The sequence below is a fragment of the Labrus bergylta genome, chromosome 2 (genome assembly GCF_963930695.1).
Source record: "Labrus bergylta chromosome 2, fLabBer1.1, whole genome shotgun sequence".
Taxonomy (NCBI): Eukaryota; Metazoa; Chordata; class Actinopteri; order Labriformes; family Labridae; genus Labrus; species Labrus bergylta.
This window is the reverse complement of record NC_089196.1, coordinates 3,319,945-3,339,159: the sequence shown is the minus strand read 5'-3', so window position 1 is coordinate 3,339,159 and position 19,215 is coordinate 3,319,945. Positions and strand designations below refer to the sequence as shown.

The following is a 19,215-nucleotide window of genomic DNA, read 5'->3' as shown; positions in this document are numbered from 1 at the left end:
GCGTTTCACTTTTTCTATAACGCCTTTGTGCATTTTTAGTAAAGGGCTCTCTCCTCTTTCTCCTTGCCAAAGCTCTCTCCCCCTGGTCCGAGATAAACCTCCGCAATGTACTGCTGCTACCTTCACACAGCCTAATTGGTCTGTCTGTCTAACCAGTGTGTGTCTGTGTGTGTGTTTCTGTGTATTTCCCTGCAGGCTTCGAGCTGCTGTATCAGCCTGAAGTCGTGCGGCTCTACCTTTCTCTGCTGACTGAGAGCCAGAACTTCAACACCCTGGAGGCTGCTGCGGGGGCTCTTCAGAACCTCAGCGCTGGACAGTGGACTGTGAGTTCAGGGCTGGGGACGGGGCTGACTCACTGAAATATATTTATTAATCTTGAGTATTGTACTTTTTAAACTTCTGTCCTCATCATTGACCTCTTTGTAGCAGATTTCTTGGATTGCTGAGCAAAAGTAAAAAGTCTCTAAGATGAAAGCAGGACCGTATTCCTGAGTTAGGGTGCTAATAGAGTCACCTAGTCCAGACTCACACTACAGGGATGTAAGGACAATTTATCCCAATATTCCCCTTATTCACAACTAGAGGAAAAATCCAGTGTGAGTCCTCGGTCTGCATCGACGTTTGACCCAAATTATCTGTGTATGAAGAATTTCTAGACCTCATCTTAAACACCCCAAACAGATTTCAAGCTCATCTGGGCTGTGTGATTATGTAAAAACCTTAAGTGGTCCCGTCCCGCTCCTTAAAGGCCTCTGTTACTACCTCCAAGGATGAGCACAGGGCTGGGATCCACTTGGTCCCACCATTATACGCCTCTGTTGACATTTACACTGAAGGCAAGACGAAGGGTCAAGATGGGCGTTAACATCTGCCGAGATAATGGATGGGAGGTTTTTTCTGACATATGATGCAAGCTGTTTTTTAAAAGGCGTTTGCTATGGTTCCCCCTTCTTTGTCAGAACCGTCTTAGTGGGGTAACACGACAAACAAGACTCTGAACACCAAACCTCCAGCTCTGTTACTTTATCACCAGTCATTTACTCCTATTAGAGCCTCTTGTGGAGAGGCTGTCTGACCCACAGGCACAAGTGATTATAAACGGGGGGGTCTAGTTTTCAGATCCCCGTTTAGTTGTAGCACCCAGGGTGATAGTGGTCACTTAGTCTTTTTCTGCAGGCCTGCTACCCTCAGACCAGGGCAGCATGATCTCTCCTCTGAACACCCCGGTGTCAGACTGTAAACACGTCCTCTCAGTCCAGTAAACTCATCAGCAGTATCCAGCATTCCTACCCCACGAATGAGCCTCACTTTTAGTTTGAATAATTCAGTATTTGTAGTTTTCAGCTGAGGGTGAACATTTTATTTAAAAAAGGAGAAATCCTTCTTTCATGTGCTGCTTCTTTTTTTTTTCATATTGAAGCTGATCAAGATTTTCTGGCAAGGCTCAGAAACCTGCTCACACATCTCAATTTCACATCTGGTAGCTGGACAAATCATGTCCCTGCTCCCTGAGAGGATATCAGAGCTTCTCCTCAGAATCCCCACCATCCTCTTCTTCTGCTCAGCTCTCTCCCTACATCTGTTTTTTTAAAGGCATACTACTGCCATCTAGTGTTGTTAATGTTAATACCTTCTTCTTAATGACATCTCTTGGGGTGATGCTGGTTAGAGGAGAAACTCTTTAATGTCAAACTGAATGTTTCATGTTACAGAAAAATGAGGAGTGAAATCTAGTGATGATTGAATTAAGACAGATTATGTCGCATGTCGATCCAGAACCCCGCTGTGTGATGTTGTGAATTAGTCAAAACTCAGGGAGCAGTCAGAGCCGTCTTGTCAGTAAGTAAGTGAAGGATGGAGAGTGTGTGTTCACATGTGTGTGACGCTGCTCCAGTGAAGCTCTCCCAGTGGGTCCAAAGAAATACACACAAAAAAAAAAAAAAAAAAAAAAGAGTGAGGTCATGCTGGGCAGCTCCCATGTGGGGCTCTTCAGGTCGGGCATGAATGTCAGACAGGATGTTGCTGACAAGCGTGTGCTCACTCAGTCTACCGTGGAGGATAAAAGGTTGAACTAAAAAAAACAACAATGTCCTGTGTCTGCCCTCCAGTGGTCCAACTACATCCGAGCCACGGTGCGTAAAGAGAAAGGTCTTCCCATCCTGGTGGAGCTGCTGCGCTCCGACTCTGACAAGGTGGTCCGAGCCGTGGCCATCGCCCTGCGCAACCTGTCCATCGACCGCCGCAACAAGGACCTCATTGGTACGAGATGTTAGCAACTGCACACAGAAAGCATTTTTTTTTAATTTGGAGAGAAAAAGGGTTTATTTTGTATTTGAACTGGAAATCAAACATTTCTCATAATGGAGTTATGGGCGTTACTTTTTAAGAAATGGGGTCCAAATATACATCCTGCGTAGACCATTGAGCCAAAGCTAATTAGAGTTTCTATTAACAAGCAGTTTGTAAAACCCTCCTTTAAAAATCATAATCATCAAGAATGTCCTTTTATATCTAATCTATTTGATCCAAAGCTCTGCCACATCGTTGACCTTTTTTTTTTAAATTGCTGGACCTTACAGGAAGTTACGCCATGCGGGACTTGGTGAGCAACTTACCCAGCGGTCAGCAGCGACCCGCCAAAAACCTAGAGGAGGACACGGTGGTTGCCATCCTCAACACTATCCACGAGATCGTCACCGACAGCTCAGAAAACGCCCGCTCCCTCATCCAGGCGCAGGCCATCGAGAAGCTGGTCGCCATCAACAGGACCAGGTAGGAAGAGACGCACACATTATATAACAACGCTGAATAAATAACGTCACTAAATCATTTCATAATAGGGCGCCTAAAATGAGTCCTAAAACCAGGAAGTAAATTAGCATTTGAGCGCCATGGGGTCTAACGTCTAAAAGTCAATGTGGATTTTGAATGGGTTTGTGGTTAGATGCCTGAAATAAGGTCTGTGGTTAACATAAGCTGAAGAGATGTTGGTGTTTTGTTAGACCACATAAACTACGTTAGGTAACACCCCCACTTGTGAATTTTGAAGTTTTTACTCGTCTTTAAAAAGGCGGTTGCTAACAAGCGGCTAAATGTGACTACAGTGGTTGTCGGGGACATTAAACGTCATCACGCCGGACACAGAGGTCGCGAATTCTCACTAGTCGGAGATGTCTCCTGTAGGTTTAATCTTTAGGTTAAGGTGAATATTATGTTATTAAACTATTTATAAAGATACGTGGATTAGTTTATCAGAGATCGTCTGAAGCATAACGCTAGTGACGTCACAATCATCCGACCGTGGTGTAGTTAGCTTGTAGCATAACGTTAGCTTTTTACTTCTGTCGGCCACATTAACGCTTCAAACATCATAAAAATGGTGTTCATCTGTGAAGATTATCCTGCTGAACAAAACGCCTACGCTTCAGAAACACGTGTTAGCCACAGAGCTTATTTTCTGAAATGATCCAAAATTCAATTAAAAATTCCCATAGGGCGAATTCTCGTTAGACCCCATGGTGACGGTACTTCTGGGTTGGCCTACAAAAATACGTTATATGGTTTGTTCTCTATACAGATAAGGGTTTAAATCTTTCCATCTTGAAAACAACCATGGTGCAGAATCGATATGAATGTACAAAGACGTGATGGCGACTGAGCTTGTGGAAGCTCAGTTTGAAAAGAGTGTCCATCTTCATGTAAACAGGAGGGTGTGTTCACCATGAAGACATTCTTTTCTAACCACAGCATGACCTTGGATGTAATTATCATTGTGTGCATTGACATTAGCATTCACAGAGGATAATGTAATGTGTCTCTAATGGCCACAAGCTTGACTACCACAATACCACCGCCACCCACTACTCATTAATGAACTCTCAGAACTGGAGGGCATTATTAAAGAGGAGTGCCACTGCAGCTGCTGCTCGTCCCAGTAAGCAGGTAGAGTCATACCAACGCTCTCCAAAGACTCTTAGAATGAAAGCTAAGAGATATTAATGCACTCGTCTTCGGTTAGCAAAAGTGTTGACCACGCCAGAATGAAGTGTGCCTGCACCCAACTTTTCATTTTAAGATCAAGAGCCATTTCCAAAGCCTGGTGCTGGTTTGGTGAAGTATTGATCAACCAGAGAGCGGCTCTGAATCGCATGAATATACTCAGTTAATTTACAGACCAAATAGCTGTTTCCCCTCGCAGCCTTCTGAGATTAGCTTTCTTTGAAGTGAGGCCCCCCACCAACATGTAATTAATACTGGTTGCTCAGATGTAGCTAATGAAAGGAAATGTGCACTCATCTGGCTGTGAATTAAAAAGCAGACCCTGGAGCCGCTCATGGGACTCGACGTCTCTGAATAAAGAGATTGATTGCAGCAGCAGCCGTGTGTTACGATACCAAGCTGTCACTTGTTTCAGGATTAGATGAGGTCTCTGATGTGAATCGCTGTGGTTAAATCTCCATGTTGTCCCTCTTTTTCTTGTGGCCTCCTCAGCCAATCAGCTCGTGAAACGAAGGCGGCGTCCCACGTGCTGCAGACGGTCTGGAGCTATAAGGACCTGAGGAATGCTTTGACCAAGGATGGCTGGAACAAGAGCCACTTCCAGGTACTGAGCTGTGATCCTGTGGAGGTTATCCACAAGTCCGACCACACACTGTATGGTTTTCAAATCTTAACACCACAGACATGAGGACAGTTACAACCGATGTTTAACATTATAATCCTCTGAACGCACACACGAGGACAACACACCAGCTGTTTGTAGTGACGACTTCACAGACACGAGATCTCACAGTAACTCACACGCTCAAGCGTGACCTCAGAAGAAAAACAAATATGGAGGACGATGGACGTGGTCAGCTGGCTGTGTGGTTTGTCTTCATAAGACGTTATGAAGACATTCCTGTGGTTGCCATAATTCCACAAGCTGCTCTTCTTCTTCAGTTTTTCCACTTGGCTCAAGGCTCAGTTGTGTTTATGTCTGCTGCCATGTTTATTAAAGTGCTCAACATCCACAAACGGGTTTTCCGTCGGAGCTCCCCTGGTCTGGAATCATAAATATCCAACATGTCTAATAATTACGATTCCTGAATGTGTAGGCTCCGACTTGATTAGGAGCAGTAAGATAATCGTGTTGACGCCACACACTTGAGGATTATTTGGACAAATAATCAGTTGCGACAAGCCTCGAATCGGGCCACGCCCCCACGACCGTTACATCAAAACATACCTTATTGTTTTCTCATTGGTTGCAAAAAATATTTCTTAAATATACCCCGATCACACAGAGACGCGTCAACTAAGTGCAGCCGGGGGGGAAATAGCCGGGAGTGCCTGTTGAGCAGGGCTGCATGCGAAAATGGACGATTAAATATAATAAGTGGGAAAAAATGGGTTCCAGCAACTGTAGGGCTGTCACTTTTGCTTTGCCCCTGGATGAGGAGGGAGAATAATGTCGTACAAAGCGGAGGGAAAGCCTCCAACTTGATTTGATTGGCTGCTTTGGCCAATGGTGAAACTCGTCAATGTCCTGGTTTTGCTGGCTTTTCTAGAAACATGTCTTTGTGTGTTGGGCCCTATGAAGAGATGAATCTCTAGTGAATAACAAAACAAAAGATAAATTAACTCTGAAGGGAAATCAGATCATAACGCAAAGCCAAAAAACATTATTTTTAACCCATTATCTTCCAACAGAAAACAGCTAATGTTAGCATTTAACCAGCCCCCGAGTAGATATTACCATTAGCTTGAGGCCTAATGCCACTCCCTGTAAGTGACTGGCAGCCAGTCCAGGGTTACCCACCTCTTGCACAATGACAGCTGGGATCGGCTCCAGCCCCTCCCCCAAGACCCTGAATGGAATAAAGGGTGTAGATAATGGATGGATGGATGACCAAATGCTAACAGTACTTCTTCACAGTGTTTCCAGATACAGTGAGGCAGCTTTGAATCCCAAGATACCACGATGAATGCTAACATTAGCTGTTGTCTTGTTAGTTAGCATGACGTTGTTGAATGAGTATAATAAGAGCATGAAGTGTGTTTCTCTCTGTTCAGCATCAACCAGCTTCAGTTGTATGATGCTTTTTTTTTTCTTGCTTGGTGTCTTAGCCCACAGTGACAGTCACCCCGAAAGCTACAAAGAATGGCAAGCCTGGCTATGACGACACCACTCTGCCCCTGATGGAGAAGAACCAAGGTCAGTTCATATGTGTGTGGTTGTGATCGTTGCTGTTTTAGCCTGATTAGAGGACACATATGAGGTGAGTTAGGGGGGATAAAACAATACAATGATAATAAAGCATCATAAACTGAAATATTATTTATTGGAGTCCAGAGATTTTTTAGATCTTTAGATTGACAAAAGTTTCCCTGAAAAGACTCAAACCAAAAAGGCCCAGATACTTCTTGACTTCCATCCTGGAGAAGCTCTGTGAGACTTACTGAAGATGGATTTCTACAGCAGAACTGATCAAACTTTAGTTGCAAAAACAATATTGTTAGTAGGATCATTTTGTTAACAGAGGACAAAAAGATATAACAAAAGGTGACTCATGAAAAGCCCAAAATCCAACCCCAACAAAAGTCCCCCAAAAAATCCAAAAGGAGCCAAAAGGAGAATTCACACTGTTGGCAGGATAGCCGACACTGTCGTCAAATTCAAGTGGTCACTGTAGGGAACACCATTGCTAGGCAACGGCAACATGGAGGCCAAAAGAATGCTTGTATGTGTGACAATAACGTCAGACTTTATCAATACTCCGTCTGAGGAAAATACTAAACTTTTGGAAATATAATGTTCACATTCAATCTGCATTTTTGCTTTAATTCAAAGAAATATCACCAAGAAAACAATGTCAAGGAAACATGTCCTGACATCAGCATCTCCAGATCTGGAAAGCGTACACTCGAAAAGACGAGTTGGACTAGCCTCTCCTTCGCTATTATGTTGACAAAGCTGATACCAGAAGTCCCGCCCTTCTTGATTTTGATTGGTCGGAGTAGTGATATTGACGAGAGCCGTCCTGTCCCAAAAGTCAACTGAGAGGGCTGTGAGCGCCTTTTAGAGGCCCTTCACAAACCTGTCCAGTAAAGACAAATCAAGTCAAGAGAAAAATTAAACACACTATTATTTAAAGGTTATCTTCATCATCTGTCCTGATGTGGATTATCCCTTCCATAAAGTCCTCTAAGCAGGTTCAAACAGAAAATTCACTCCTTCTTTGATTCTTTTTTTTTTTTTTTTTTGTTCTGTTAAAGCAGAACAATGTAGAGGCATCCTCCCTCTTCACTTTGGCATCCACAAAGAACGTAAAGGTGCAGGAAGAAGAAAAACTTAAAAAACAGCTTGTGATCGTTTGGTTCCACAACACTGACATCTTTGTTTCTCATGGCTGTATCAAAGTGAAGTGCTTACCATATTACTCCTCTCATCCGCTGTGTGGTGAAGCTGTGAGGCGTCATGAAACCATTGCATATAAATCTGGAGTTGAAGCTTTAAAAGAAAAGTTTTTAAATGTCAGAAAGTAGGTTTAGACAGAAGATAGAGGAATTATCGTTTACTTTCATCATGGGGGGTTTTAAATTGATGTAATAGGGTCAGAGACATTGAAAATGTTCCCATCATGAAGTAAGCAGAGTGTGCGGGGGAGGGACGGAGGGACAGAGGGGGGGCGGTTGGGGACTTGTGCAGCACATTGGCCCAACAACAAACATCTCTTTGACAGAGGAGTCAATAGCATCGCAGCAGTTTAATGTCCTCATTTTTTGGCCGAGTGCCCCAATTTTCCTTTTTTCTTTGCATCCATACATGCACATGAATCGCAGCGCTCATGCCTGCCCACTCTCAGTTTTTTTGCATTTTCCAATCACTGGCTGAGAATCATTTCCCTTGAAAAGCAGCAGTAGTTGGCTCAGCTTCTCCTGTTTTTAATGTGTGCCTTTATTTGTACAAACAGCATATGAATGCTTTTCAGGCACCAAGAAATGTGGCCGTGGTGATATGATACCTATGGATGAGCTGGGTCCAGGTAAGAGTCAGACTGCATGACTGTCCCGAGCCACAGAAGGACTCTCCTCTAAACTCTCCTCCAGTGACCAACAGGGTCGACTCTGATTTGACTTCTCGTCTTCTTAATGTTAAGGAGGAGAATATGTGACCTTTAATAACAACAGGTGTGGGTGGTTTTCACTGATATAAATACACTCTTGATAAATTATACGGCCTATGTCCTCGTCTGTACTGTTTTTAGAAATATGTAAAATAATAAGACAAAGTCTCTCTTCAGTTCATGAAATCAGGAAGGCTGTTGGGGGTGATAGGTGCAGATAAAGTGACTTTTAACAGGAGCATGAAATCATTTCTCACCCTTTTCCAAAGATGTCTGAAAGTATATCATGCTGCTTCCCTGTCATGCCTGTGGGCTCCTGTTTCCCTCCCAGGAATTGTACTGGAAGTAAAAGTGCCTCCAAAAAAACACTGCCACTTTAAAGTAGGTCATGTATGAAACTTCCCAAAGTGAGTTTCATAAAAAGGAGAGGGACTCCCGGGAGATGTGAATCACCCAGAGCTGTTCACAAGAATTTATGATGACATATTTCAACTTTCTGACAGTGTTTTGTTTGAAATCTTTAAAAGGATGTAAAAATCTAAGTGCAGGAAAGGGTGAAATCTTCACCAGAACAAACCAGTGTACGGAAATGTGCTGTGGAAAATTAATGAATATCAATTCCCAGATATATGTGTTGTGTTTTATGTATGAGTCATATGAGACATTGACTTAGCAAACAAGTCAGTAAATAATCTAAATCATAGTTCACCTTCAATGAAAGCGTGCACTATTTAAAATACAGACTTGAACAACCCTTGTGACATCTCCATAACTATTCTATAGTTTACAATTCAAATATGAGTGCCATCATTTACATGAATTCTTAAACCGTATGTATTTCCCACATAGAGAATAAATGGAAACATCTGCAGCAGGGTGTCTAAGAGCTGTAGCTGTGATCACATTTTGATTAATAATTGATGAAAGTTTGACTCGTGAAAAGTTACAACACTTCCCTCTGTGCTGTGAGGCTGACAGGTCAGCAGGGTTTGTGGGTTATGGTGCGTTCCACTGACCTCTGAAGTCGGAGCTAAGAATGACGTCACAGCTGAGTTGACCGTGTTCAAGTCACAAGTTGGCAACAAGTCGGAAAAGCAACATGGACGCCTCCAGGAGAACCTTTGTTGTGTTGGCTAACACCAAGAGACAACCCACTGAGTGAAAGCCACAGATAGAACTGGCACAATACTATCGGTGTGATGGTTTCATTACACAAAATAAACACAATAATATACGACTTATACTTTACTGCTAATGCTTGGAGCAGCCGTGTTGGATTTTGAGCTCAGGCTACTGAAGTCCCTCAGGGTCCGAGTTGGCGTTCTGACTTCAGGGGGGCTTTCCTGATGAGGTATCCAACTGGCATCAGGGTGCATCAATTTCTGACTTCCAAGAAATTCAGAGAAGCCCCTCTTGGTCCAAAGGCGGCTGTGGCTCTGTGGTAGAGTCAGGTGTCTCTCAACTGGAAGGTCAGGGGTTTGATTCCCAGCTCCTGCTTCCACATGTCGATATGTCCTTGGGCAAGACACTTAACCACAAGTTGCTCCCACTGCTTCTTCGGCAATGTATACGTCCATTTACCATAACCAAGATGAAATGGAACGCACCAATAGTTATGAGCTTTACATCTGTTACAAGGTAGTCAAAGCAATAACCAGTATTTGTAAGTGTGTAAACCACTGTAAGTCTTGGTGATCTCTACCTAAATACATCTCTTCATCATGAAATGTCCCTAAACACAATCTTTTGGCATCTCGTCACAGCTGATACAGTCTGAAAAGCTAGTTTTCAAAGTTATGGAATTTCCTGAAAGACTTGAACTCCTATTGGCAGCAGCAGCAGCTCTTAGAAGTGTCAGCTAAAGGCCGACGTCTTACTCAAAAATACTTGATAGATACTGGCTATCTTATGAAAACTATGAATGTTGGCATTTTGAAGTCTGTTATTAGAACAATGGGCAGATACTTCTTCTTGATTATTTCACTCTGGTGGTAAATATTGAGTTTTTGACAGTTATGATGGGCTCAAGCCAGGAATGTACTGATTAGTCTTCTTCTCTGTGTCCAATGACTTCCTGTCACTCTTATTTGTGTTCCTGTGCAGAAAATATTTCAGTGTGCCTCTTCTCACTGGATGACACAAAATGTTTAACAGGTCTGTCACTGGTTTATGGATCTAGGACTAAGCTGACCATTGTTTCTCTGACCTCATTAGACGCCTACCCCACCATTGACCAGAGGGACAAGGACTGCAAGTACAAGGCAGTCGACGGCTCAGTGGACCTGACAGACCGGGAACCACTGAAGGTAAGGCTGACTTCTTCTTCTGGTGTCCTGAGGGATCAGGGTGTAGAGAGGATGAAATAGCGATGTCTCAATGAAAAAAGCTGTCCTCTTTCTGCGTTTCTCTCTCTTCTGTGGTGGAAGCTCTTTATCCTGTTGATTCTTTAAAGAGGCTGGACGTTGTTCTCTGATAATATTGTCGTCTGAAGCTCAGCGCTGTGGACGGCCTCACATCTGCGAGCCACCAATTAATTGGGCGTAAGGTTTTTTTAGTCTGTAAACTAATTAATCTGAGAATGATTAAAAGAACCGCCAACCACTGCTCCTGGAGGAGACGGCCTGCACTTTGGCGATGAACAGAATTCTGCATTATTAAGCGGTCGCCTGTTGATTATTCACACTGAAGCCTCACTCTGTTTATTCTTGATTGGCCATCCAGCCTCAAAGAGGATAATGGCTTCAGAGGATGTGACATGTTTGATGACTCTCGAGCACTTTCTGTAGTTTGTTTTTGATAAAGATGAAGAGGATTTCCCCCTGAGGGAACGGAGAGGATGCTCATAGGTCTGCTTATACATGCAGGTTCAAATTACCCCTTAAAATGTGTCCGCGTCTAAATGAGTCCAGAGCTCATTAAATCCATGTTGTGTTTGATTTTCTTATCTCTGGAACATAACAATACTCTCCTTTTAAAGAGGTTATTAGAGCAAGAACTCAAATCTCTGCAGGTGAATGAGTCTAACTTCTAGTCAAAAGTATCTCATTGCACTTCAGATAAACGTCTTATTCCAAGACACAAAAAGCTTAAAAAAATAAGGCCTTACATTGCTTGGAATACCTGAACAAATCTGCCAATGCATCATCAGCCAATGGTCGTCTTCAGAAGAGCCTTAAAACGATGTTTCCAGTCAACCTGATCCTCCATGCGTTTGGCTAATCCACCAACGCTTTCTGCACCTGCATCTTCCCAAAGAACATCTACATGTATTAATGTGGGACGCCCTTGTGGTCGATGCTGCATGTGGTCTCATGCGGCTCGGTTTACTGGATGGGAGATGCCATTGCAGGAAGCAGTTTTACTTGTTAGGTGTCTTGACATGAGATGTACTCACTAATTAAAATAAATTACGTCTCATTCCAAGACACTTCACCTGTAGGTTTAGCTTATAATAAGTGTAATGAAGTATTTTTGACTGGAGTGTATTAATACATGGTATAGGGTTAGGTTCGTGATGGTTTAAAAAAACAAGTTGGATTTAAAGTCAAACACACATTTGTAGAGCTAGTTAGCTACAAATAAGGCTATACGAGTTCTGATTTAAAATGTCCATTGTGGCCACCACTGTGGTACAAGTGAAAGGAAGAATGTGACTTTTTGATCCAGTAGATATCGCCCTTGAGCACCAACAATGAAACCAAAACAAACTTTGGCGACACCTCCTACATAATGAAGCCTCCGCTCTCCTCGGGCGGCACAAGTCCGACCCCAAGTGCTACACTCGAGTTGCACAAAGGAGTTATGAATTAGAACGCACCAGTTAAGCACCATTAAGCACAAGAGGCGGACAAAATTGTCCTTTGCTCCAGCTGCAATCACTGTTGTGTTAGCATGCTAATGCTAGCATACTTTAGTTAGCTCCTAGCTTCATATTGCAAATGAATTGACACAGAATACCAGAGATGTTAAGGCTCGTAAGTGACATCCAAATAATCAGTGAGTATGCAGAAGAGTCGGCCGTCCCGTCCACGTAAACATGATGTAAACACGGCTCCGACAACAGGACTCGAGCTTCTCACTCATTGCAGACAGTTATGACTCAGAGACATATTTACACAGGATAGACTGACAATAAGATTACAGTAGTCCAAGCCAAACAGTCGATAACAGTGACCTGAACTTGTAATATCGGTTACAAAGCATTAGCTCTTACGCTAACACAGACTGCTTGTCAGAGCAGCACGCTGAGTCAAGATGTAGCCCTTGGGTGCTGCTCTGTCTTATATATTAAACTTTGTATCTGTTGTCACACTGTTTTTGTCTCTTTGAAAGTCTCATATGTTTGCTGAAAAATGTTAAATCTGTGTCTTAGAGTGAAGCGTATAACTGACTTGATCCCTGAACAGACAATTAACTGACATGGTGGTTTATAAGCAGAAGGAATATCGTACTCCTACATGAACACATGATCAAATTGAAATTTTGTTTTTGAAAATTGAAGGTGTTTTACAGTGTTTCGCTTAAAGGGAGACCTTACATGTGGCTGAAATGTTTTGTCTCCTGTTGACAATTTTAATTTGTTAAGTTTGCCGACTTTTGGCAGAAATAAAACTGTGTCGCAGCTTTGACCAAACACAACAGTGACATAACTGTTGTCTCACAATGAGCGCACACAGACAGGAGTATACCTAAACTGTATCAAGAGTCATAACGTTGTAGAGTTGTACTTTTTAAAGGTCACATATTATCTAAATCCACTTCACCATTTTTTTCTAACATTATTATGTGTCTGTAGTCCGTCTACAAACCCCCTGATGATGAGAAAAGTCCATCCTCTCCGTCTTCTGCCTGCTCCACTTTTCAGAAAATGTGTGCTCAAACAGGCCGTTTGGAGATTTTCCCTTCATGACATCACAAAGGGCAGTAGCCCCTCCCCCAGGTGGGTGACACTCCCACAGCTAGGTGTTTGTTCTGCCCTCTGAGTCTGCCTTCTGACCGTAAACAATAGTACATGGAGCGAGAAAGCCCGAGTACACCCAAGCCCTTCCAGAGAGGGGGCGTGGTCAGACACAGCTCATTTACATATTTAAAGGTACAAACACAGAAACAGCCTGTTCTGAGCAGGGCTGAAATAGAGGGGTTTATAGACATGATCAAATACAGGATCAGAGTGGATTTAGAACAAGAAACTTCACACACATGTTTTGAGGAGCTCTGAGACTTATTTAAACTGGTTGAAAAGGAGGAGAATATGTGACTTTTAAGACTTATTACAACTTTTTCTTTTATTTGACATGTTAAAATACACTCAGTTTATTTGTAAAGTCTTTGTGGTTCTTTTATTAGCATCTTTGAAAGCTTTTCAGGAGCCTTTACACCAGAACAAATGCAGATTTTTGCCAATTATAGTGAGCCTCTTGAAGAAACAGCATAAAGCAGCATCAAAAAGCTACCAGCTATCGACAGCTCCAGAGTTCAACAGTGACCTCGGGAAGAATCTATTTCAGTCGGCACTGACTCTTCATTTAACTCAATTACTCAGCTAAACCAATCAGAGCCGAGGTTGTACTCTCACATTTAGTAAGAGCAGCAGATGTTTTAAAATGCTCAGACAGAAGACGGGAGTAATCTCAGCAAACAGCCATGTTTGACTTCACAGTGCACAGGCCTTTAAGCACTATACTCCAAAAGCTGTCTCTTAAGTCCGCCCCACTGTTCTTCCCGGAGGTGTTCTGCCCGCTTTGAATGCAACTTGGCTGCTGAAACGGCAGCTCTCTCTCCCTCTTTCATTTGCATGGTTTGGTTTGCTGTTCTGTAATCTCTCTGACTTCTCTCCAAGCTCTCCTTACGGCGGGGAACTAACACTGGCTTCTCTGATCCTGGATGCATGTGTATGTGTGTGTGTATGTGTGAGTGTATTTGTGAAATGTATTGACCTCTCTTTGTTTTGCTGTGTTTTTTTTCTTAACCCGTCCTCCTGTGGCTACAGAATGACACAAATAGGAAACACTATATCAGGAGTAACAGGCCTGCGGTCAGTCTGGTGGACGCTTGTGATGTAAAGCCCCAGCCTGTTGACTCCTGGGTCTAAATGCATGCATGGTAGGTCTGAAATATTAAAGCACCACAAAAGTAACAACCTTTCCCCCACCTTGGGTTTGACTGTAGCATCCTTCTCATCCCTTGTTTGTTCAATGTTTCCACCTGTGTGCCTTTCACCCTCACGCTGTATCATGTAGACCTGCTGTCATCCTGCACCCACAGTCAGCTGCATTAGTCACCCTGCTCAACTCTCAAATGTACAGTTTACTTGAAGCTTAACCTAAAATGAGTCTGTCAAACTTTTTTTATATTTTAGGTATGATTTCATTTTCACTCAGGCACTTCTGTTTCACCAACCTCCAGGTAGAGATTTAAATTAGCAACGACTTGGTAACAGAAAACCTTTAAACTCCGATAAGTAGACCAAGTATTCATCACCGATGAATCGACTTTTCACTGAACTCGTCCTTCAAACAGAGTTCGTTCAGTCATGGCCTTAGTGCCTGTTAATGGGCACAAAATGGTCTCAGAGGTTGGTGTGGGGGAGGACAGATTGATGGGAGTTTGCAGTGTGGTATATTAAAGTAGAGGCCAGAGAGTATTAAAGAAGGCCACAAAAAGAAGAGAAATTAATGGGGTTTTTTTACCTACTAGCTTGAGCTGTTTTCACACATACACTCCTGAAAATATCTAGATAATTTCAGGAGGACTGCTCCGGATATTCTCCTGACATGGCTGTTCACATATGCTGCTCACAGCTGGAGACTCTCCCTGGCTCTCCCATTGGCTCGACGTGAATTCTCCTGATAATATCCTGCTGCGTTCTCACATCAGCTCACTCGGACTTCTTGCGGAAGAAATACTAGGTGTCTGGCAGGAGAACCTTCGGGGGAAGTCAAGTATAAAATGTGGCTGTTTGCGTTCACACATTCAGCTCAACCTGGAAATATCAGGAGTTTTTCAGGAGTTTTCTGCAGGTGTGAAAGCTTTATTGTAGTGCTAACTGATGAGGCTGCTAACAGTTTTCTTGTACATGTAGCTTTAGCATTTCTTGGCCCTTTTACAAGATTCTGGCTTCAAAATGAGCCTACGAAAAACTCTGTAAAACTCTCACTGAGGCAACTTTTTAAACAAATATTTGAGCTAAAGTTAGCTTTATTTCGCTAGCTAGCTAAATCTGATTAGATCACCTCACAGTAATTGTTCTTTAAGCCTCTGAATGTTACCAGCTCTAACTGCTGTGTTTCTAACATCCCAGCACTTTCGAGTGTTAAATCCACCTGTCCAAATTATTAGCGTGCGTCGAGCTACACTCGATAGTTTAGACAGGCAGATTTAAAACTTAATTTTTTTTGTGTGGGCACATGGTTTGGGAAAAGGTCGATAAGTAATCCAACATTGCATCTCATTGTTATTTTGGCACCCTGACGTCAAATCCAGCCACTCAGGGAGATCAACGAGGCATCGTGCAAAAACCCACTTAGCTTTCTCGCTTTGAAATACATACAGCAAGCTAACAGGCTTTGGTCTGTGTTTACTATGCAGCACCACCTGTCTGCTTTCAATGTACGCCTCATTTTACTCACTACGTCCCTCGACAGCCTTTTTCTGGAGTTGATGAAGGGGAATCATTCTACTACGCTTCAGATGGATCCTCCAGAGACTTGGTTATCCCGTAATGGAAAGCAGGAGGAAGAGAGAAGGAGCGCACAGCGATACAAACACACTCTCACAGAATATCTACTCGCACGCCGCATCTAGTCAAAGCAGGATGACTCCATATAAATAATTCATGAAGGATTCTAATTTGACGATTGGAGGTGAAGACATAATTTGTGCACATCATCGACTGTCAGAAAAGAAAATGTCCAAGACGGAGATGTAATGAAGGATGAGCTCATATTAATTCTGTTTATGTTCGTTTGGATGTTCATTTGCATATTTTGTGTTAAGGTTCATCGAATAAATGATTACTAAGTGGCTTCTCTTGTAACTGAGATGTTTTATCTCCATGAAGGAAAAAAACCTGGCCTCTCTTTGTGAAACGATTTCATAAAATGTTTTCAAGTCAAGTTGAGTTTTTAACAGCCTCACGTTTAAAACGGCCTCAGCTGGCCAGAGTGCAGGGTAAAAAGTTGAGTTTTGAGTTTTGCTTTCAATGAGTTAGCGCCTCTGATGAGGGGAGGCTATAGATTCCACAGACTAGGGCCTCCAACTGAGAAGGCACGGTCGCCCAGGAGTTTCCGCTGAGCTCGGGGGACGACCAGGAGAGACTGCTCAGAGGACTGGAGTGATCGTCCTGGGGTGTAAGGGAGTAAAAGTTGTCAGGCTGAACTAGTGTTGTAGTACTCAAAAATCAGTCTTAGTCTCAAGACCACTTTTTGAAGGTCTCGGTCTAGTCTCAGAATCGAAAGCATTTTCTCTCGACCTTGTCTCAGTCTCAGACTGGACGGACTCCGGATTTTAAATCAAGAACGGTCAAGACCACCACTGTCAGGTTATTTTCCACATCATTACTGAGATTACAAGAGAAACACCTCTTTCTAAAATAATGAATAACTTCAGTTCATTTGTAATTTGATTCGTATCCCCCGGTTACGACCAACCTAAGTGAGTGACACGCCCGCTGCACACGAGATGAGGATTTTTCAGTGATATTTATGGTCTCGATCTTGACTCGGTCTCGATCACAAAATGTCTTGGTCATGTCTAGGTCTCGTCCTGCCCTGGTCTCGGAGCAGTCCGGTCTCGGGTATCGCTTGGTCTCGATTGATATGGTCACTATAGGCGTAACCATGCAGTGACTTTAAAACAAGTAATAGTGCTAAAAATCAACAGGGAGCCAATGAAGGGAGGCGAGTACAGAGGTGACATGCTGCACCTGGTAAATATATTGCAGAAGACTTAGAGTGAGGATTGACTGACTCTCATGTAGAGAGGAGTTGCAGTGGGCCAGGCGAGAGGTAGGTCTTGGAAACTTAAAAACAGTTTAATTATGGTGAGGTTCGTAGTCAAAGGAAGAATGACCTCGGTCAAATGTTTTTTGCAAATAGCTAAAACGTTTTAGAATAAATTGTCTAAAACTTCTTGAAGAACGTTTTTTATAAACAGTTCCTTTTCCTTTTTGCATAAAGGTCACAGTCACAGCAGTCGCAGGAAAATAAATCCAAATGTATTAATGTCCTCTAATATTTATGTATGTGGAGGCAGATTACCTTTCGGTATTAAGCAATCCTTCTATTCCCATACTTCCTTTGATGTCTCACTAAATGACTTCTGCAGAGCTGCAGGCGGGTTCAGGTGAGCTTGTAGAGATCTTTTCTCTCCTCCTGCTCCTCCTCTTTCCTCCAGTAACATAGACTTCCTCTCACAAAGTGTCACATCATCATCTTTTCATCCCAGCCGTCTCTCTTGCTGTTCACTTCTGTCGTTTCCATTCATTGCACCATCACATGAAAAACACTGCACAGTGTCCCTCTAGAGACGTAGCAGTATATGTGTGGTATTCATTTAAAAGTTTTTACTCTGGTTTTGGTTAAAAAATAAAATGTTCTTCTAATATTGTGAATGAACCAGCAGGTAAGTCATTTCACAAACACATTCAGGACTTCATCCGGCACATTGAACATCTGTTTAGCCGTCTCATCTCGACTGTTCTGTTACAGACGCGTTAGCTATCTGTGATGTGATTTACTGTGATTATACCGACTCGTTGTCTTCATGTCTGATTTTAAAGGACAACAGAGTTTCATCTAAAATCACATTTTAGTATCAAATGTTATTATTCATGTATCTTTTTGTCATCAAATTCTGTGAAAGACCAAAACAGACGATACATTGACGCTGTTGAGTAGAGATGTGACTCCCTGTTAGCATGCCAATCATGTGTTGATGCAGCTGAGAATAGACTCAAGCATAATACACTATTGTTCACTAATGAGAGGTATTGTGAGTGATAGGGATTTGTTACCCTAAAAAAACATCAATGCTAATATTTCGTCTAGCCCAGTGGTTCCTAAAGTGGAGAAAAATAAATACGCATTTGAAATGATTTAAAATTGCATATTTTGAAATGATATTCAACAAGAAGTTCTTCAATTTAAAATAAAACCATAGACCTTCAGTGAGATGTATGCTGCACTGAAAGTAATGTGTAAAAGTTCCTTATAAGTGTGCGCATGACTGCAACAATGTAGGAGACCCTAAAATAATAAAATGTTCAGGCTGTTCTAATGCCAGTGTTTCGATAGGCCTATTAGTGCATGTGGTTTTGGGTTACGCTAAATGCTTTAACCACTTTCAAGGACAGTGGGGGGGTCCCCAGTCTCTGGCACCCTTATTTTATTAAAAAGTTTGGGAACCCCTTGTCTAGCTTACTTCAAAAAGAGAAACATGCACATCGTGTCCTATCTGGAAGGCCCTTGAGAGTGCTGCAACATCTCCACCCAGACATGATTGAGGTAGGCGAGACTGGGAAAAAAAAGAGAAAGGTCCGTACACTGTTCAGCACACAGTGAGCAACTTTATTAACGGCAACACCTCGATCAAAAGGAGCTTCTTCAGGCAAACGTGGAAGGAGACAAGCAGTCTCAAGCAGGACAATGAATACAACATCCACAAGAGGGCGACATATACCACAGGAAGCAGACAAACGGTCAAAATACACAATTGTAATAAAATACACAATTTAAAAACGTTTTTGATAGTTAGCCATGTAGCAAAAACATATACTGAACAAAGGGGTTGTCCTCCCAGAGGTTAAGTGAGACAGACTAATAGAGGAGATATAGCTAATAGATCATAATGCTACAAATACTGCTGCAACATTTCACAAAATTAGACAAGACAGTCTCAGAGGAGCAAAAGTTTAACAAAGGTCAGTCCTTGGGGAAAAGACAATCCAAAAAATATCAAAGTAACATAATAGTCATAGCAAAGATAACTCAACTTTTTCAGATGGTACATCACATAATGGGCTCTCAGACCAATCACAGAAAAGGTAAATCAAATTGCATGTTTAGACCTCTCAGTGACATGTAAAAATACTCTCTTCTAAGAAGGTTAT

The 19,215-nt window shown here is 42.4% G+C and overlaps 1 protein-coding gene across 1 annotated transcript in view; it reads left to right on the top strand.

Moving 5' to 3' along the window:
* Positions 1-19,215, top strand: part of arvcfb (ARVCF delta catenin family member b) — a 264,318-nt gene that overhangs the window by 241,663 nt on the left and 3,440 nt on the right. The window contains 7 exon segments of the mRNA XM_065962786.1: positions 196-323; positions 2,109-2,259; positions 2,580-2,772; positions 4,492-4,603; positions 6,109-6,196; positions 10,323-10,414; positions 14,098-14,210. Of these exon segments, the coding sequence (XP_065818858.1) occupies positions 196-323; positions 2,109-2,259; positions 2,580-2,772; positions 4,492-4,603; positions 6,109-6,196; positions 10,323-10,414; positions 14,098-14,199 (866 nt within the window). The 3' untranslated portion in view covers positions 14,200-14,210.